At 40.1% G+C, this 17,929-nt stretch overlaps 1 protein-coding gene across 1 annotated transcript in view; it reads left to right on the plus strand.

The window, feature by feature from the left end:
* Positions 1-17,929, plus strand: part of CDH20 (cadherin 20) — a 577,159-nt gene that overhangs the window by 521,189 nt on the left and 38,041 nt on the right. Inside the window, exon 6 of the mRNA XM_082259717.1 lies at positions 15,394-15,561. Coding sequence (XP_082115843.1) covers positions 15,394-15,561 — 168 coding nt within the window. The remainder of the gene's footprint in view (positions 1-15,393; positions 15,562-17,929) is intronic.

Raw genomic sequence — 17,929 nt, forward strand, 5'->3', positions numbered from 1 at the left:
TAATTAATCTGGTGCCTATTTTGACTACCTGTAATGGGGGTCAAATATATCTGGTAAGTGGTGTGTGCATGAGAATATCGGTGGAGGACATATTTATTCCACAAGCACGGGTGGTTGATCCACTGTCATTTTAAGGAGAAGTTGCCATTCATCACACATGGACTTTTTCTCAAATGTTTTTCACATATATCACATTGATATTTAAAGGAGAAGTTTATGTATATATATCTATATATATATATATATCTATATATATATATATATATATATATATATATATATATATATATATATATATAGATAGATAGATATATATATATATATAGGAATGTATATAATTTTAAAATATTTTTGTATGTGCCTATCACTAGATTTAGAGCGCGGCCCTTATACTTTGTTTAAACTTTGAGCCTTTGCTTGTTTGACCTGCTGCTCATAAATCAACATTTAATTTATTTATTTATTTTTTCACTAATATTTATTTATTTATTCACCTATATATTTTTTTTATTCACCATCCTGTGCGCAGTTGCATAAGTGTTTTTGCACTAATTTCTAAATTGTCAGTTGATAATTTAGGTAATTTTGATTCCTTTATATATTTTTATATCCTTTGTTTTCTATTTTGTTCTGCTTCATATAATTCCTTTTGCCACTTGATATATAAAGTGTCATAGTAACTTTGAAATGCTTTTGCTATTTCTGTTGTTGAGTGGACCATTTCCCCCTATTATTTTTTATTTTTTTTCTATGTTCATGCGGTCCCCGGGTTACAAACAAGATAGGGACTGTAGGTTTGTTCTTAAGTGGAATTTGTTTGTAAGTCAGAACAGGTACATTTTTTAAGTGTAGCCCCAGTCAAAAGTATATTTTTTAAGTTTTTTGGATAGCATAGGGAAAGGTTAACACCCCTTTACCATTTGTTTTGCTGTCTGTACCCCTGTTCAGAAGATTTCACCTCACTTTCTGTCCCTATGACAATTGGATTTTGAAAATGTTGTGTTGTTGTGGAAACAAGGATTAGTGTTAAAGCTTTAGTGGAGACATCTTTTTCCCATGAGAACTCTTACAGGAGTGAATTTCCCTTCCTAGGGCTAGATTTCTCCTCACTCCCTGTTGTCTCCCTCCGTTTGTAAGTTGGAGTCGTTTGTAGGTCGGATGTTTGTAACCCAGGGACCGCCTGTAATTGTTCAACTTTTTTGCTCTTTAGTATTCTTGCTAAGTATTTTCTTGGTTTATTTCCCCATTTGTATCTTTCCTTGGCAAAGAAAAGAACCTATCTGTTCAAATGATATGCATTGTACAATACCGTTATAGGTCTGTCCACCTTTATCCCAAATACCAGGTGAAAGTCAGGCTCAGAACTGTAGACATCCTATGGAAAGTGTAGGATGAATATACTCAGTTAGAGCCAATCTCTTTATTATAATGCATACAGAAGAACAAATACAGTGCAGCATTAGAGGTAAGACTACTCCAACACATTTTATAGTATAAAGTTCATAATCATAGGGTCGCTCTATCTTTATGATATCTGCTCACTTGCCTAAAGTTTAGAATTTGTTTCCTTGCCAGCCATTTCCAATGCTGACTAATTCCTGTATTCTGGCTAAACTACAGCAACCAATGTATTCTGGTGACTGACAAGTGAGCAGACACTGAGAAAATATTTGACTTTTCCAGACTCCAATACATGTCAGTCACTGTCAGCACTACCAGATGGCAGAAGCATGAATGAGAAGCATGCTGAAAGCTTTGCCAACTTAGATAGCTTGTGGGTGGACGCCCCGACTACTGCCCGTTAAAATCTGAATTCTGTACATGAGCATTTACTGTCATATTACCTACACAAATGAACATATGTCTACACAAAACACATTTTAGAAGAAAAAGGAATTGTACTCATTAAACCAATGTAAAAGCAATTATGATATGCTAAGTAGCATTTTTTGTTACTGAATTTAGATCCGCAAAAGACCACTGATGATTGGTTACCATGGATGGAATACTGCATTCAGGCGGTTATAGGAATACAGAACATAGTTGCTCTGCACCAGGAGACATACTTGAATTCATAGACACAATCTTAGAATCTGATGTCTTTGTATGCACATGTTATTGGTGTACAAAGCTAGTGTGCCTTTATGAAGCTTATCTAGCATATAATTTAAAAGGTTCCATGTTATTCAAGTCTATGTCTTACCTCTAAAGGCTATTGTTCAGGTCCCTTTTAGCCTTCTTTACTACAATGTTCTCTAAATGACGATTTAATTCTAGCCCATTATGTGCTTTATCTGGTTTGCTTATATGTGGCTATTTCTTTGTCCAAAACAGAAAAAAAAGGCTGATACGCAGCCCACTCTTCATATAATACTGTTTCTCCTATTATCATCAAAGTCTTCCATATCATTTATGCTGCTACTCTTCACTATTGTTTTCTTCCTCTTTCTCTAATTACTTTCCTGGCAATACATTCTACTGGCAGTCCCGTATCTGTAATTATCCAAGTCCCTCTGTCCCTCTTGCAATTCGTCTTTTAGTCTATAGTCTTATTATATAACGAAGCAGAGACGTACTGTCATTAGCCTCAAACTAATGTAAATATATCAAACACAACTGTTCACTTTTCTCTTTAGTTCAATTTTTTTAGTAGATATGTCTTCAAAGAGCTCATTAACATTTCCCAAACAAACTTCATTAGAACACAATGATATATACATTCCCCTCTTGAAACCATTATGTCATTTTAACTGGTTCCTGTTCAAACTAGACAGTGACTGTGTGGGGACATAAGACTTTGAGACTTGTAAGCCTGACAATCGACTTTTCTTATTTGTTCAATTTTCGTCTGTTAATTATTATACCATTAAAAGCATACTGTTATATTTGTGTATAATAGCAAAAAGTTTATTTGGAGATTATTTAGCCTTGTCAGTCCTTAAATTGGTACTGCAAGTCAAGTAGGGCCCATGCTTTAGTGAGGAAGCTTGTAGAATGAAATGAGTAATTTAGCAAAAGAAAACTGGTCAGGTCTGACACCACTCATTCTATAGAAATCCTGTGTTTTGCTAGTCCACAGTGTAAAATTAAAGAGCTGGGTGCATTTCTAACAGAGAATTGTTCTGCACCTTTGTACTTGCAGGAAGAAACACAGGGAAATGTGATAGATAGATAGATAGATAGATAGATAGATAGATAGATAGATAGATAGATAGATAGATAGATAGATAGATAGATAGATAGATAGATAGATAGATAGATAGATAGATAGATAGATAGATAGATAGATAGATAGATAGATAGATAGATAGATAGATACAGTATCTCACAAAAGTGAGCATACCCCTCACATTTTTGAAAATATTTTATTATATCTTTTCATCTGACAACACTGAAGAAATGACACTTTGCGACAATGTAAAGTAGTGAGTGTACAGCTTGTATAACAGTGTAAATTTGCAGTCCTCTCAAAATAACTCAACACACAGCCATTAATGTCTAAACCGCTGGCAACAAAAGTGAGTACATTCCTAAGTGAAAATGTCAGAATTAGGCCCAATTAGCCATTTTCACTCCCCGGTGTCATGTGACTCATTAGTGTTACAAAGTCTCAGGTGTGAATGGGGATCAGGTGTGTTAAATTTGGTGTTATCGCTCTCACTCTCTCATACTGGTCACTGGAAGATCAACATGGCACCTCATGGCAAAGAACTCTCTGAGGATCTGAAAAAAAGAATTGTTGCTCTACATAAAGATGGCCTAGGCTATAAGAAGTTTGCCAAGACCCTGAAATTGAGCTGCAGCACGGTGTCCAAGACCATACAGTGGTTTAACCGGACAGGTTCCAATCAGAACAGGCTTCACCATGGTCGACCAAAGAAGTTGAGTGCACGTGCTCAGCATCATATCCAATGGTTGTCTTTGGGAAATAGATGTATGAGTACTGCCAGCATTGCTGCAGAGGTTGAAGGGGTGGGGGGGTCAGCCTGTCAGTGCTCAGACCATACGTCACACACTGCATCAAATTGGTCTGCATGGCTGTCGTCCCATGACAAGAAAACCAACAAACAGTTTGCTGAAGACAAGCAGACTAAGGGCTTGGATTACTGGAACCGTGTCCTATGGTCTGGTGAGACTAAGATAAACTTATTTGGCTCGGATGGTGTCAAGCATGTGTGGAGGCAACCAGGTGAGGAGTACAAAGACAAGTGTGTCTTGCCTACAGTCAAGCATGGTGGTGGGAATGTCATGGTCTGGGGCTGCATGAGTGCTGCTGGCACTGGGAAACTACAGTTCATTGAGGGAACCATGAATGCCAACATGTACTGTGACATATTGAAACAGAGCATGATCTCCTACCTTCGGAGACTGGGCTGCAGGGCAGTATTCCAACATGATAAGGACCCCAAACACACCTCCAAGACGACCACTGCCTTGCTAAAGAAGCTGAGGGTAAAGGTGATGGACTGGCCAAGCATGTCTCCAGACCTAAACCCTATTGAGCATCTGTGAGACATCCTCAAACATAAGGTGAAGCAGCACAAGGTCTCTAACATCCACCAGCTCTGTGATATCATCATGGAGGAGTGGAAGAGTACTCCAGTGTCAACCTGAGAAGCTCTGGTGAACTCCATGCCCAAGAGGGTTAAGGCAGTGCTGGAAAATAATGGTGGCCACACAAAATGTTGACACTTTGGGCCCAATTTGGACATTTCCACTTTTGTTGCCAGCGGTTTAGTCATTAATGGTTGTGTGTTGAGTTATTTTGTGGGGACAGCAAATTTACACTGTTATACAAGCTGTACGCTCACTACTTTACATTGTGTCATTTCTTCAGTGTCGTCACATGAAACAGTATAATAAAATATTTACAAAAATGTGAGGGATGTACTCACTTTTGTGAGATACTGTATATATATATATATATTTTTTTTTTGCCTTGGCATACGCTTAAAATGCGTGGTTCTCTTCCAAAAGGCCTTGCAGCTCTGCACAAATTAAATAATTAAAACACATTTGGAGAAATAAAGTCCTAGAGTGATACAAACACTTATAAAGAGAATACAAAAATACCATCATTATTAAAACTTAACCAAACTATAGGACCACAGGGAGCTCTCCTAAGCATATGGCACTTCAATAAGGCTCAACATGTTGTACATTGCTTTAATATTATTTTTGTAAAAAATAATCACGTGCCTTATATTGCTTTAAATATTTTATTGGAACCCCTTTCTGCTGAAGTGGTGACATAACATTTCACTATATACAGTAACAGTGCAATTTTCAAAAATGCTGTACCTTTTTATCATTTGGATCAGTCACTAAGCTCCAGTAAAGTGACTTTCTGTAGGCTGAGTTGGGGCCATCAGTCTTCAAAAGAAAGGGAGAAAGTTTTTTTCTCTGTTTCCTCCCACAATTATCAAAAAATGCAGCACAGGGATGTTCTGTGTCAGTTAAAGTTTTGAATTTACAAATTACTTAGAGTGGTATTAAACCTAAAAGCAAACATTCATATGAGGGTTCTGTAAAAAAGTTTCTGCACTTTTTTAAACTCTAAATATATAAAAGTGGTGAAACTTTTTGAAGACCCCTCATATATTGCAGCTTACAATTTCTTAGATATGATGTCTGTGTCCCTTTTCTTTTTAGACTTTCTTTCTTCTATTTTCAGCCGGTGATCCAGCCAGTAAGTTATTTTTCAAAAGAAAAAGCTCTCTAGCAGAATGTATCCGTACAAAGATGAGACAGGCACATTTCACACAAGCAGGGGTGCTTACGATGATCAGCTTTTATTAATTGATGTAAAACCTTTAGTGTACTTAAGCGGTGTTCCAGCCTCCCTCTTCCCCTCCAAAATTTAAAAGTCAGCAGCTACACATACTGTAGCTGCTGACTTTTAATATTAGGACACTTACCTGTCCTGGAGTCCAGCGATGTCTGCACCACAGCCGATGTTTCCATTGCCGTTGCCGCCATTGCCGTTGAGGGAACCAACGGGCGGGTCCCTAATGCACATGCACGAAGCGTGCTACGCATTCAGATTGGCTCGGCGGCAGGGGAAGGAGGAGGGGGTCAAACTTCCAAGGGACAGCGCCGCAGCGTCGTCTCCCGGAAGTGGGGAAGGGTACCTGTCAAAAACAGGTACCTGTTCCCCCCCTTCCCCCTGAAATGTGCCAAATGTGGCACCGGAGGGGGGGAGGAAGCAAATGAGCGGAAGTTCCACTTTTAGGTGGAACTCCGCTTTAAATTTGCTGATACATCTAACACTCTCCTCCCTCAGACTGACAATGTTGCTGTTCTTAGGTGCCCCCCTGTGCTCATTTATCCAGAGTGGGGGCACTCTAATACAGGCTGTGTGTTGCTGACTAGAACACCAGGTGAGAACAGAGGGGGAAAAAGCCTAGGAAAAGAAAACAAATGCAGTCACTGAATCATATGATTAGTAAGATGCAGTATATATTACCGTTTTTGGGTTTAATACCGCTTTAAAGATGCATTTCAGACCTGGATATTTTTACATAATTACACTTGTCCAGCTTGGACCAATGTAAGTATGCATATACTAATGCATTAGTGCCCGGGTCCCATGCCAAGTTGCTGCCCTGCTGCTTTGTAAACACAAATGGTGATCCATTTGGCACGGGTGCCATTCAGAGAATGTTTTGCATCACTGCCCTGACTCTCCAGCTCATCCAATCATAAAACACTTTGAATTAATTGAGAAAATGCAAAGAAATCTCTGAATGGTATCTGCACCCAGGGGAGGACTGGGCCAGGGGGCAATTGTCCCCCCCCCCCTGGCTGCTCTGATGCCCCGTTAAAAGGCTGCACTGCTTCTGCTACAGACATACCTAAAGGATTCCTGGTGATGAGAATTAAAAAAAACCCACTTCTGACCTACTGAGTGCGGGATGAAGACAAGGACAGAGTGCAGGCCTCCCCGCCCCACCATGGATGGTGCAAACTGTGTCTGAGCAGAGGCCAGTTCCCTGCCCCACTGAAGACTGTCCTCCCCCAGGCAGTCCCAGCTCCCCCCAACTACCCCTGCTGGCCAGGTCAGGAACCCGGATTCACCCACTGAGTAGAGAGTACCTGGAGCAGAGCTTCAGTCTGGAATGGGGGTCAAGAGGTGGGCGGGAAGAGGAAGAGCGGGAAGGGGGTTGGGTCTCTGCACCATGGGCCTCTGGTTTGTACTTGCTCCCTGGGCCAGAAGTTGCCAGTCAGTCCCTGCCTGCACCAAGAGGGTAATCGCCTGTGTTCACAATGCAACAGGGCAGCCAGGAGCTAGCAGAGATCGCTGGATAAAGGGTGTCTACTACTGTGATATCCAGCTTCTAAAGGGATCCCACAGGTATGAAATATGCATAGGTACATCAATTTAAGCTGGACCAATGTAACTATGTACAATTATCCATACCTGGAATTCTTTTTTACCATGTATGCATTTACCATTAAAATACTGTATATCTGATGTCATGTTCACTAGTTCAGTACACACTACCGAGGATAGAAAAAACTGTTTAACCCCCATAGAATAGTAAAACAAAAACGGTATAGATGCAAGTAAGATGCCACCTCAAAATACTGGTATTGAGAAAGACTGTCACTTAGAATACTTACAGTATTTTAAATTGGAGAATCGTTTTAATGTTTCTAGAATCCAGGCAATAGCAGTTCTTACTTTGTAGTGACTAGAAATTTGTAATGATTTGATAAGTGACCTGAACTTGTGTCAAGATACTCCCTGACCCTTATTATTTCCCGCTGTGCTACTTTTCTCTGTAGCATAAAATGCTACTTGACATTGTTTAAACAGATGAAAATGATCCTTTACAATTCTGAAGATTTTACCTCTTTTCCATTGAGAGGAAGACTTATTTTTTATAAAGTCTGAAAAATCGTACTTTGACAATAAACTTATCAAAAATCATCTATGAAACTTCATTCTTATCTGGGAGTCGTTGATGTGATTGCATTCATTTGCATACTCATATACGCTTCATCTTCATTCTTCAATAGTACCATGGTTTAAAATTCCTCAGGTTTTTTGTTTTTTTTCTTTGGCTAAACCATGAAAGCTAATACATTGCTTTTGATATAGCACCCCCTGCAAGCAAAACCTAAAACTGCAGATTGTAATTACTGTTAGAATAATAAAAGGTAGCATGTAAAAGACTCAGACTGTCAAGTGCTAATGATACAAACTAAACATTGACCAATCTAGTTGGAAACAATCATACGTATAAGGGCACACTGCAGCTTCTCTAAGGCCCCTTTCATACAGGGCGGATCCGTTTTGACAGACTCTGCTTGCTCGGCAGGGGTCGCTCCACTGATCCCCACTGAGCAGGTGGATGGCAGGTCCATTTCCACTCACTGTGCAGAGACTGACCTGCCAGAGGCCCGCTCTCCTCTATGGGGAGATCAGGTGAAAATGGACAGCCTGTCCATTTTCATCCGATCCTATCTGATCTGACCTGCTGGATGATTGGTGAACGTATTATCATACATCTGTTTTCAGTGGATTTTATCAGATCGGATGCCAGCAGACACATGTCCACTGGCATCCGCCTCCCCATAGAGGACAATAAGTGGTCCGATCGGATCTGATTAAAAAATGGACAGGCAGACCCAATCAGTCCGATCATGTGAAAAGAGCCTAATAAGTCTCTTGGGTGTCTGTCCTTAAAAGCTTTTTTTTTTTTTTACCTAAAATGAAAAAAAAAAAAGGTTTATACTTACCTGCAATATCCTTGCACAGAACAGCCCCTTACCTCCTCTTCTGGAGTCCCCAGCCGGCACTATCCACTCCTTCTCTCTTGAGTGTACCCCAATAGCAAGCAATGTATTATTGTGGCACACGTGAGGGTATGCTCCAGAGCTGAGCTGTGTACATTCATAGATACACACAGCTCGGCTCCATCACGCCCCCTGCTCCTTCCCCACTGGATTTTAATGAGAGCAGCAGGAGCCAATGGCTCCCATTGCTATCAGTCTACTCTCTGAGAGCAGCCAGAAAGACCAGCGCTGCTGCAGATGGGTACAGCGCTGAATCAAGAGAGGACTAAGATAATATCCTGGGGTGGAAGGACAAACTGCAAGGTGGTGCATTTGGGTAATGTTTTGAACATTTTTGTTGGATGTCTCCAAATTTACAGGTAGCAGTTTCCACTGAAAGAAGTAGGAAGCTTGTGTCGGGAATGTCTTCTTAACTGCACTCAATCCTCGCCCCCACCCCCATACTCATAAAAATCAAGCAAAAATACATTTGGAAAGATCTTTTCAAATTGCGCATGCATATTCAAACACCATAGCCTATGGTTTGCTTAAATAATTTCATGCAGCTGTGATAACTTCAATCTTAAGAGAAAAATGGCATTTAGCATTTTTACAGATTAGATTAAACATTAGAGTGTAAATATTGGCTAGGCCAAATGATTGTTTAATTGGTGATTTCTGCAATTATTTAATTGTATTTATTCAATGGAATTTAATAAGATCATTCCATTAATAAATTACAAGAGCATTCAGGGAATACAACTCTCTTGTGTGGTTATACTGCAATGTTATTGTGTGTACATATAGAGAATTAACACTCTTTTGTTCTCTGGTACCATGGAAACAAAGCTTTCTCTCTGTCAAACTGATAAAAGTAGATGGATGTCAAGATTAGTGAATATGGTTTACATATCTTTTCAATTTTGACTGAAAGTGAATGTGACCTGAGTGAATTGCAGCATAAATACAATACCGTTTCGTAATACACATTGCTGGCCAAGCTAGGCCATCTAGTTAACCAGGCCAACCACGTTGTATTTCATTAGGGCTGTTAAACTGACCCAACTGTCTATTTTAATGATCATTTCAAACTTAGACTGAACTACTAACAAAAACATATTTGACATAGTAAACTGTAAACTGGCCATTACCTCTTCAGTTAGAAGAAAAATTTTATTAATGAGTGGTAAAGATTGCCCAGGGAACTGAAAAATCTATATGAGTAGTATGACCCTTGTCATTGTTGATTTTTCACCTTTACATAATCATACTACATACTGATGCAGTCATGAACATTTCCAAAATTTTAAAATCTAAAATTAGTACTTTAATTCTCTACCTAAAACAAGGCATATTTCAGTGAAATCACACCATGTCTCATAATTCCCTCTTCATAGAATGAAAAGAGGTGTCGTGTCTGAGAAAAGTCTAACAAAAGGGTGGATTTAGTAATCCTGGTTTTATTGAGCAAACTGGTTTAATCAAATCCTAATCCTAATTGATGAACTGAAGACATGTGCACTATAATCATTTATAGGTTGAAATTAATTATTTCACTTCATCAGCCAGCAGCATCATGTCGGTGCATGATATTAATAAAAATCTAGGTGGAGGTATTCTAATGAGGTACTCTTCTATAAATCACCCCATTGTATTTAAAGAGGAGTTCCCACCCCCTTTCCCCCCAAAATTAAAATTTAGCAGCTACAAACATTGTAGCTACTGACTTTTACTATGAGTGCACTTATCTGTCCAATCAGCCAGCGGTGTCCTCACCCGAGCCGATTCTTAAATCGTCTCTCTGGTGCTGGCGCCTCCATCTTGGCTAAGGGAAACCGGCTGTCACGTAACTTTTATCAGAGCCTGACCTGCAGAGGGAGACCTCTCATGCAGCCCTGGCTCAGGCACCACTGGAGTTGCAACAGTGGATGCGAGAGCGCAGTGAGGTAAGAGTGCCTGCGCTGGTCTTCTGTTGGCAGTTGAGAAGAGTAGCTGATGAGTCACTGAACAAGGCTGGGTTGCTGAGCAGCAGGAAGAAGCAGGTACAGAGGTGCAGATGCACAGCGGATGCAGGACAGCGTCACCAGGCACTGGAGGGAGCTGGATGGGCAAAGAATGGAGCAGGATCAGACAAGCCAGTTTCAGACACAGGTAATCAGATACAGTTCAAGCAGCAGGCAGAGAATAGTCGGTGTACAGGCAGGGGTTGGCAGCAGGATATTAGGCAGGAAGCAGGTATAGCAGAGTCAAGGCAAGCCAGAGTCAGGACTGGAGATAGCAATTAAGTCAGACAAGCCAGGTTAATACAGGAATCAATACAGGCACAGGAACAGAACTCAAGGTAAAGCTGCAGATCAGACAGCAAAGACACAGTGCTGCTGAGTTGTTTAAATAAGGCAGCCTGTTGCAAATCACTGAAATGAGTCTGCACTAAGTTAATGCTTAGGTTGCAGACTCATGACACCGGCGGAAAATCCTTGCGGCTTCACAGCCAGTTTCCTACTGCACGTGGGTGAATCACGCTGTGCTTTGTGAATGGGCCAGCTGCGAGGGAAAGGAGGAGGGGGCCAAACTACCCGCTCACTTTGCCGCGGCAAACTGAGCCGGAAGTGGGAGCCGGTACCTGTCAATACCAGGTACCTACTCCCCCCCCCCCCCCAAAAGGTGCCAAATGTGGCAGTGGAAGGAGGCAGACAAACAGAGCTTCCCTTTTTGGGTGGAGCTCTGCTTTAACTAAAGTCTGTCTCCATACCCCGAAACATTCAGTGAATGACACTTTCTTACTGAAGATCTCTTCCATATCTAAGACAACTTAGACTTCTTTCAGAATATGCTGTGCCTAGTGCCAAACATTTCAGAATAGTTTGGCTCTGATGAAGAGGGCTCATCCCTCGAAACCCGTTAGCCTTTGGATGCTACAAGGGCTTCCCATACCACTGGCTGAGGACTGTGGATCTTGAAGCGGTCTTGTTGGCGTCATTGTATTTGCCTTTGCTTGCCAAAAGCTTGGAAGCAGATTACTTTTGAATTTAAAATAAATAACGATGTTGGTAATGCACTAGGTCGGTGCACCCACTCTTTTGAATTATTTTCATGTCAAGATTATTTTGTCTTCATTATGTGGCATTTATGTTGCTTGTACAGTAAGCGTAGACATGTTGTTTCTCTCTTTTCTCTTTTCTTTTCTTCCATTTCTTTCTTTTATAATCTTCCTTGATTGTACTTAGCCCCTCCTCTTTTTTACCAACTTCTTTCTCAATATTATAAATCTTCTTTTCCTTCACTCTCTACTACTAAATCATATACAAATTGTGGAGAGAAATCTGCTAAGCAGATTATTTCCTCAGCATTTATTATCTTAGACAGTACATTAGTTGCTACTTTGTTACCTAAAATAATATATTGTTGTTCAGGACCCCAACACAGACTTGTGACAAGTTGAGAACTTTTATAGTCAGCTGGTATATTACATTTGCTGTTGTTCTAAATCTCTGATTGAAATTGTTGCTCAGTTTTTAATCATTTCTCCTAAATTCAACATTCAACCACCACTAAATTCATTCACAAAATTACATTTTATTTACAATTTTCTATTTCACTGTGTACCAGAATTTTGAGTTTGACACAAGATTCAAATAGGAGGTATACCCACTTAGTTATCACAGCTAATACCTATGGCTATAATACACTTCTGTCTGGAATCAGAACTGTTTTGCAGTAAAAAGTGGTTTTCCACCCAATCTTTGGCATAATTGCTACTAATTGCTTGGCTGGTGGTGGGCATTTTTTGCTGTCTCCTATTGGGTTTACTTTTGTCATTTGGGACTCTTACTGTCTGATTGTTGTTGTTTCTTTAAGTGTACCCTCTCCTGAAATCCTCACTAGATTTTCCTACACTTGGGAAACCCTTTCTGTGCTGCAACATGAGCATACCTGTCCTATTATGCCTCTTAGCCAGTGGTCACTCCAGGTACCATTTAAAGTAGTGCGATTTAAAGTCCAACTTCAACCACTACTTTAGCACTACTTCAGTACTACTTCTGTGAGGTTTTTAACAGTTTGATATTACTTCAGTGCTACTTCAGTGAGAGGGGCTGTACATGTCACAGGGAAGAACAGTGATGTTATGAACAAAAGTTTAGCTAGCAAAGGGTTAATATTTAACTTCTTTCAGGGCTCAAGTAGTGCTGATATAGACACACGTACGATTTGCAGCACGATTTACATTATAGTCAATGGCAGTGACATTGGGCTGAAGTCCGGAAAAAGTAATACATGAACTACTTCTCAAATTGTACTACCTATTAAGACACTGCCATAGAAACACATTAGATGCTACTTCAGGTACGATTTGTAAATCACACGTCGTACCTGAAGTCGTACTGGTGTGACCGGGGTCTTACACCTAAGCTTTAACATGCATGAGAACAGTGTATACAGAAAGCTTTTACAAGGCATTTGCAGAGCTCTTAGCATAATTTGGAATTTTTTTTAAGCCATGTAAGCACTATTCAGCTCCAATTTGGCTATGTTAGCACCAATCATAATGCAAGTGCTGACTGCTACTTTAAATAAACTGCTACCAGACTTTCAGAAAGCTTCTGTTTTGCCTAATACAACATGTACTTGCCGAATTCCTACTAGAGCTTGCTAGTACCTTAATAAAAATGAACTCCAAAACTCCCATCATGATCTTAAACATCCTTAAAATGGAGATGAAAGGTTCCATAAAGGCTTTAAGAAAGCTGCCTTATGGTTGCTAAAAACAGCAAGTGTTTTGTAAAAGCTAACAAACTTAAGCCTATATGTACAAGAAATCCAAGTGAGCTGTGCAAATCGAGGGTCATGGCCACATGCATACTTCTTCATTGGTACAAAAAGGCCCGCTGGAATGTACCTCCATGTGGTTTTGTACCTGTTTCTTGTTGCTGTATACCATAAATCTGTCCCCATGCTTTTCCTGGTTTACTCTGTGATTACAAAGTTCATGTTCCTTTATTTTAAAATCGGACTCCCTGCTGATGTCTATTACCAGTCCACTTAGACCCTGTTCATTTTCTGCACCTGATCCCTGTGAACCTGCTTACATCTAATCTCTGACCTTCCAGATTCTCTGGATCCAACTTCTTTTTTGTCCTGTGCTAAATAGCACATCATCTCTCTTCAACTTTAGCCCACATTCACACTGCAGCGGCACGACTCTGTACTACTTAGGGGGCGACTTGTGAAGTCCCGTGCACCGCGACTTCGGCGCTACTTGCATGGACTTCATATAATGAATGTCTATGCAAGTCGCTCCGAGGTTGCCCCGAAGTAGTACAGGACCCTTTTTCTAAGTCGGAGTGACTTGTGTCGCTCCTATTAGAACGGGTCCTGTAGCAGTCAATGGACCGCGACGGACCACGACTTGTCAGGCTGACAAGTCTCCTGGTCACCATGGACTTCACAGCCCCATACACAACAAACTGTGATGCCCATTTTTTTCTGCTTTCACCACATCAACTTCATGGACAATATGTTCACTTACTTATCCCACCAATTTTCAGATGCCATTGTAACAAGTTATTCCCTTTACCTGTCAGTGGTAAAGTGCATTGCAATGAGAATTGACGTGTTTTGATGCATTTCTGTTGATTTAAATTAAAAAACACACCAGGACAAAAATACACATGTGTAGATCCAGAGAAAAAAAATATTTTTATTGGAATTTCTGTTTAACATACTGTATGTCTGATGAACTAATATTGCTTTTATGATTATTTTCTTCAATACATTTATACAATCATGTTGCTTTTTTATTATTAGCTTTTGTCCTTTAAGCATTCACATTTTACAGACAAATGCACTTCACCACTCAGACATTCTGCTCTTATCACATCATGATGAAATCTAATTGAAATTCTCCACAGCCCAGGATGTCAATGCAGAAACTAGTTTCATGTGCTTGTAGAAAACGAAAGGAGACGTTCCAAAAAATCCTGATCTTTGGGGAAATATCCTATGAAGAGGTCAGGCTCATGATAGTCTTCTCAGGAAGAGCAAATATGTCTCTGCAGTTTCAGTGCATATCAAGAAACTCACTCAGTCTACGCTAATGATATAAAGCAAAGAAAATCTTACAAGAAGCACTGCTGCCATCTTTTGGCAGCACTTGGTAATTCTGCTCGGCTTAATATACAAGAAAAAAAAAATCTACAATAAAATGAAGTAGAATTTATTTGTAAAAGTTGCACTAATTTGTGCAGAGCGTGCAGTTTCTGAACTGATAGATATTTTTTTTCAGCCTATGATGTGAAATGTCCATAAGAATGTATTGCAGTATACTTAAATATACAGTACTTTGAGCTGCTTAATTGAACATAGTGCAGGAATTATATTGATAGTGTAGATTTAGCATCTGGCCAATTACATCTGGCTTTCTAAATGGCATGCTTAATGCCATATGGAAAGATATCAAGAGTATTTCTGCAGGATATTTCTTGGCAGTTTTGCCAACTTCTACCTCCTTCTCTCCTTCTCCCCTAACAAAATGCACTCTTTCATTTAAAAGTTAAATTAGCTTTTCCTTATGTCATTATGTAGGCAAGTTGTGACATTGTTTCTCTTCTACAGGCGTAATCAGAACGGCGTTAACAAATATGGATCGAGAAGCAAGAGAATATTACGAAGTCATTATCCAGGCCAAAGATATGGGTGGACAGCTGGGCGGATTAGCTGGAACAACCACTGTTAATATTACCCTCAGTGATGTGAATGACAATCCTCCAAGATTTCCTCAAAGTAAGTGAGTGCATCATCATCATCATCATCATCATGAAAGTTCTGTGTACTGCTTTGCTCTCATTTCTTTCAGGCTGCAAGCAACAACTTAAAGCAGTATTAACCCCCCCCCCCAAAAAAAAATATTTATTATATTGCAGCTTACCAATTTTTTTTTTTTTTAGGCTTTTTATTTGTGTATCTTTCCCTGATAACTCGGCCAGTATGTTTGTCAGTTTTCATCCTCTAACAATCCAAGCTGTGCAGCAAAAGTGGCATTTAGAGCATTGAGGCAAACCATTTACGACTGAGAGGGGTGCTTACAATGGTCAAATTTCATTCTATTTTAAAAATCCTTTATCCCAAAAAGGAAAAAAAAAATTGCCGTAACTGCATATAAAGTGTTAGCTGGAGTTCAGTCTTAATTTGTTAGTCAAATTGTTGGAATACATGGTTCATGTATTATTGTACAACAACCACAGATATATTCTTCAGCCAGTAGATGGCAGTGTTTATAAGTCTGCATCTATGGTACTGTATAATGTATTGTCTCTTCTCTGACAATAAAGTTTATATTTCCTGTCTACAGTTAAGCAGCAAAGCCCATGTGGACTGTGCACTGTCCGTCTGTTTTGTAGGGCTATATACAGAATTTCTAACACAAGTCCATCTAAATCTGCTAGTCTATCTCTAGACTGGCAATGCTGCTGCCCAAAGGTGTATGTTGCTCTTCCATTCAGAATGGAATGGGGAACACCTACAGGATGTGTATTTATTAGAGGGATCACCGGGTAAAAAAAAGGAAACAAAAAGCCTAATTAAAGAAAACAAAGGCAGTCTCTGGATTGGTAAGCTGCAATATATAAAAAAAATTAGTTTTAGGCTTTAGTACCACTTTAGCTCACTGGCTTTAGAACAATTTTAACAAGAATAATGGTACTTTTTTTTTTCTGTGCTTCATTTTTTCCAGAATAATTTCCTTTGTGTTTGTTTAAGAACTATTAAGAACTAAACATCTTTAATCTAACAGCTTGCAGATGACAAGTATGAGTCTGAAATTAACAAGTACATACAGTATCTCACAAAAGTGAGTGCTCACATTTTTGTAATTATTTTATAATATCTTTTCATGTGACAACACTGGAGAAAATGACACTTTGCTACAATGTAAAGTAGTGAGTGTACAGCTTGTATAACAGTGTAAATTTGCTGCCCCCTCAAAATAAATCAACACACAGCCATAAATGTCTAAACCGCTGGCAACAAAGGTGAGTACACCCCTAAGTGAAAATGTCCAAATTGGGCCCAAAGTGTCAATATTTTATGTGGCCACCATTATTTTCCAGCACTGCCCTAACCCTCTTGGGCATGGAGTTCACCAGAGTTTCAAAGGTTGCCACTGAAGTCCTCTTCCACTCCTCCATGACAACATCATGGGGCTGGTGGATGTTAGAGAACTTGCTCTCTTCCACTTTCCGTTTGAGGATGCCCCACAGATGTTTAACAGGGTTTAATTCTGAAGACATGCTTGGCCAGTCCATCACCTTTACCCTCAGCTTCTTTAGCAATGCAGTGGTCGTCTTGGAGGTATGTTTGGGGTCTTCATCATGTTGGAATACTGCCCTGCGGCCCAGTCTCCGAAGGGAGGGGATCATGCTCTGCTTCAGTATGTCACAGTACATGTTGGCATTCATGGTTCCCTCAATGAACTGTAGCTCCCCAGTGCCAGCAGCACACATGCAGCCCCAGACCATGACACTCCCACCACCATGCTTGACTGTAGACAAGACACATTTGTTTTTGTACTCCTCATCTAGTTGCTGCCACATATGCTTGACACCATCTGAACCAAATAAGTTTATCTTGGTCTCATCAGACCACAGGACATGGTTTGCAGGCATTCTTGTGAAGAGACTTCCTTCTGGGACTACAGCCATCCAGACCAATTTGATGGAGTGTGCAGCGTATGGTCTGAGCACTGACAGGCTGACACCCCCCCCCCCCTTCAACCTCTGCAGCAATGCTGGCAACACTCATATGTCTATTTCCCAAAGACAACCTCTGGATATGATGCTGGGCACGTGCACTCAACTTCTTTGGTCGAATATGGCGAGGCCTGTTCTGAGTGAAACCTGTCCTGTTAAACCGCTGTATGGTCTTGGCCACCATGCTGCAGCTCAGTTTCAAGATCTTGGCAATCTTCTTATAGCCTAGGCCATCCTTATTTAGAGCAACAGATCCTCAGAGAGTTCTTGGCCATGAGGTGCCATGTTGAACTTCCAGTGACCAGTATGAGAGAGTGAGAGCGATAACACCAAATTTAACACACTTGCTCCCCATTCACACCTGACACCTGAGACTAATCACATGAGTCACATGACACCGGGGA

Source organism: Pelophylax lessonae (genome assembly GCF_965119305.1).
Source record: "Pelophylax lessonae genome assembly, chromosome: 5".
NCBI lineage: Eukaryota > Metazoa > Chordata > Amphibia > Anura > Ranidae > Pelophylax > Pelophylax lessonae.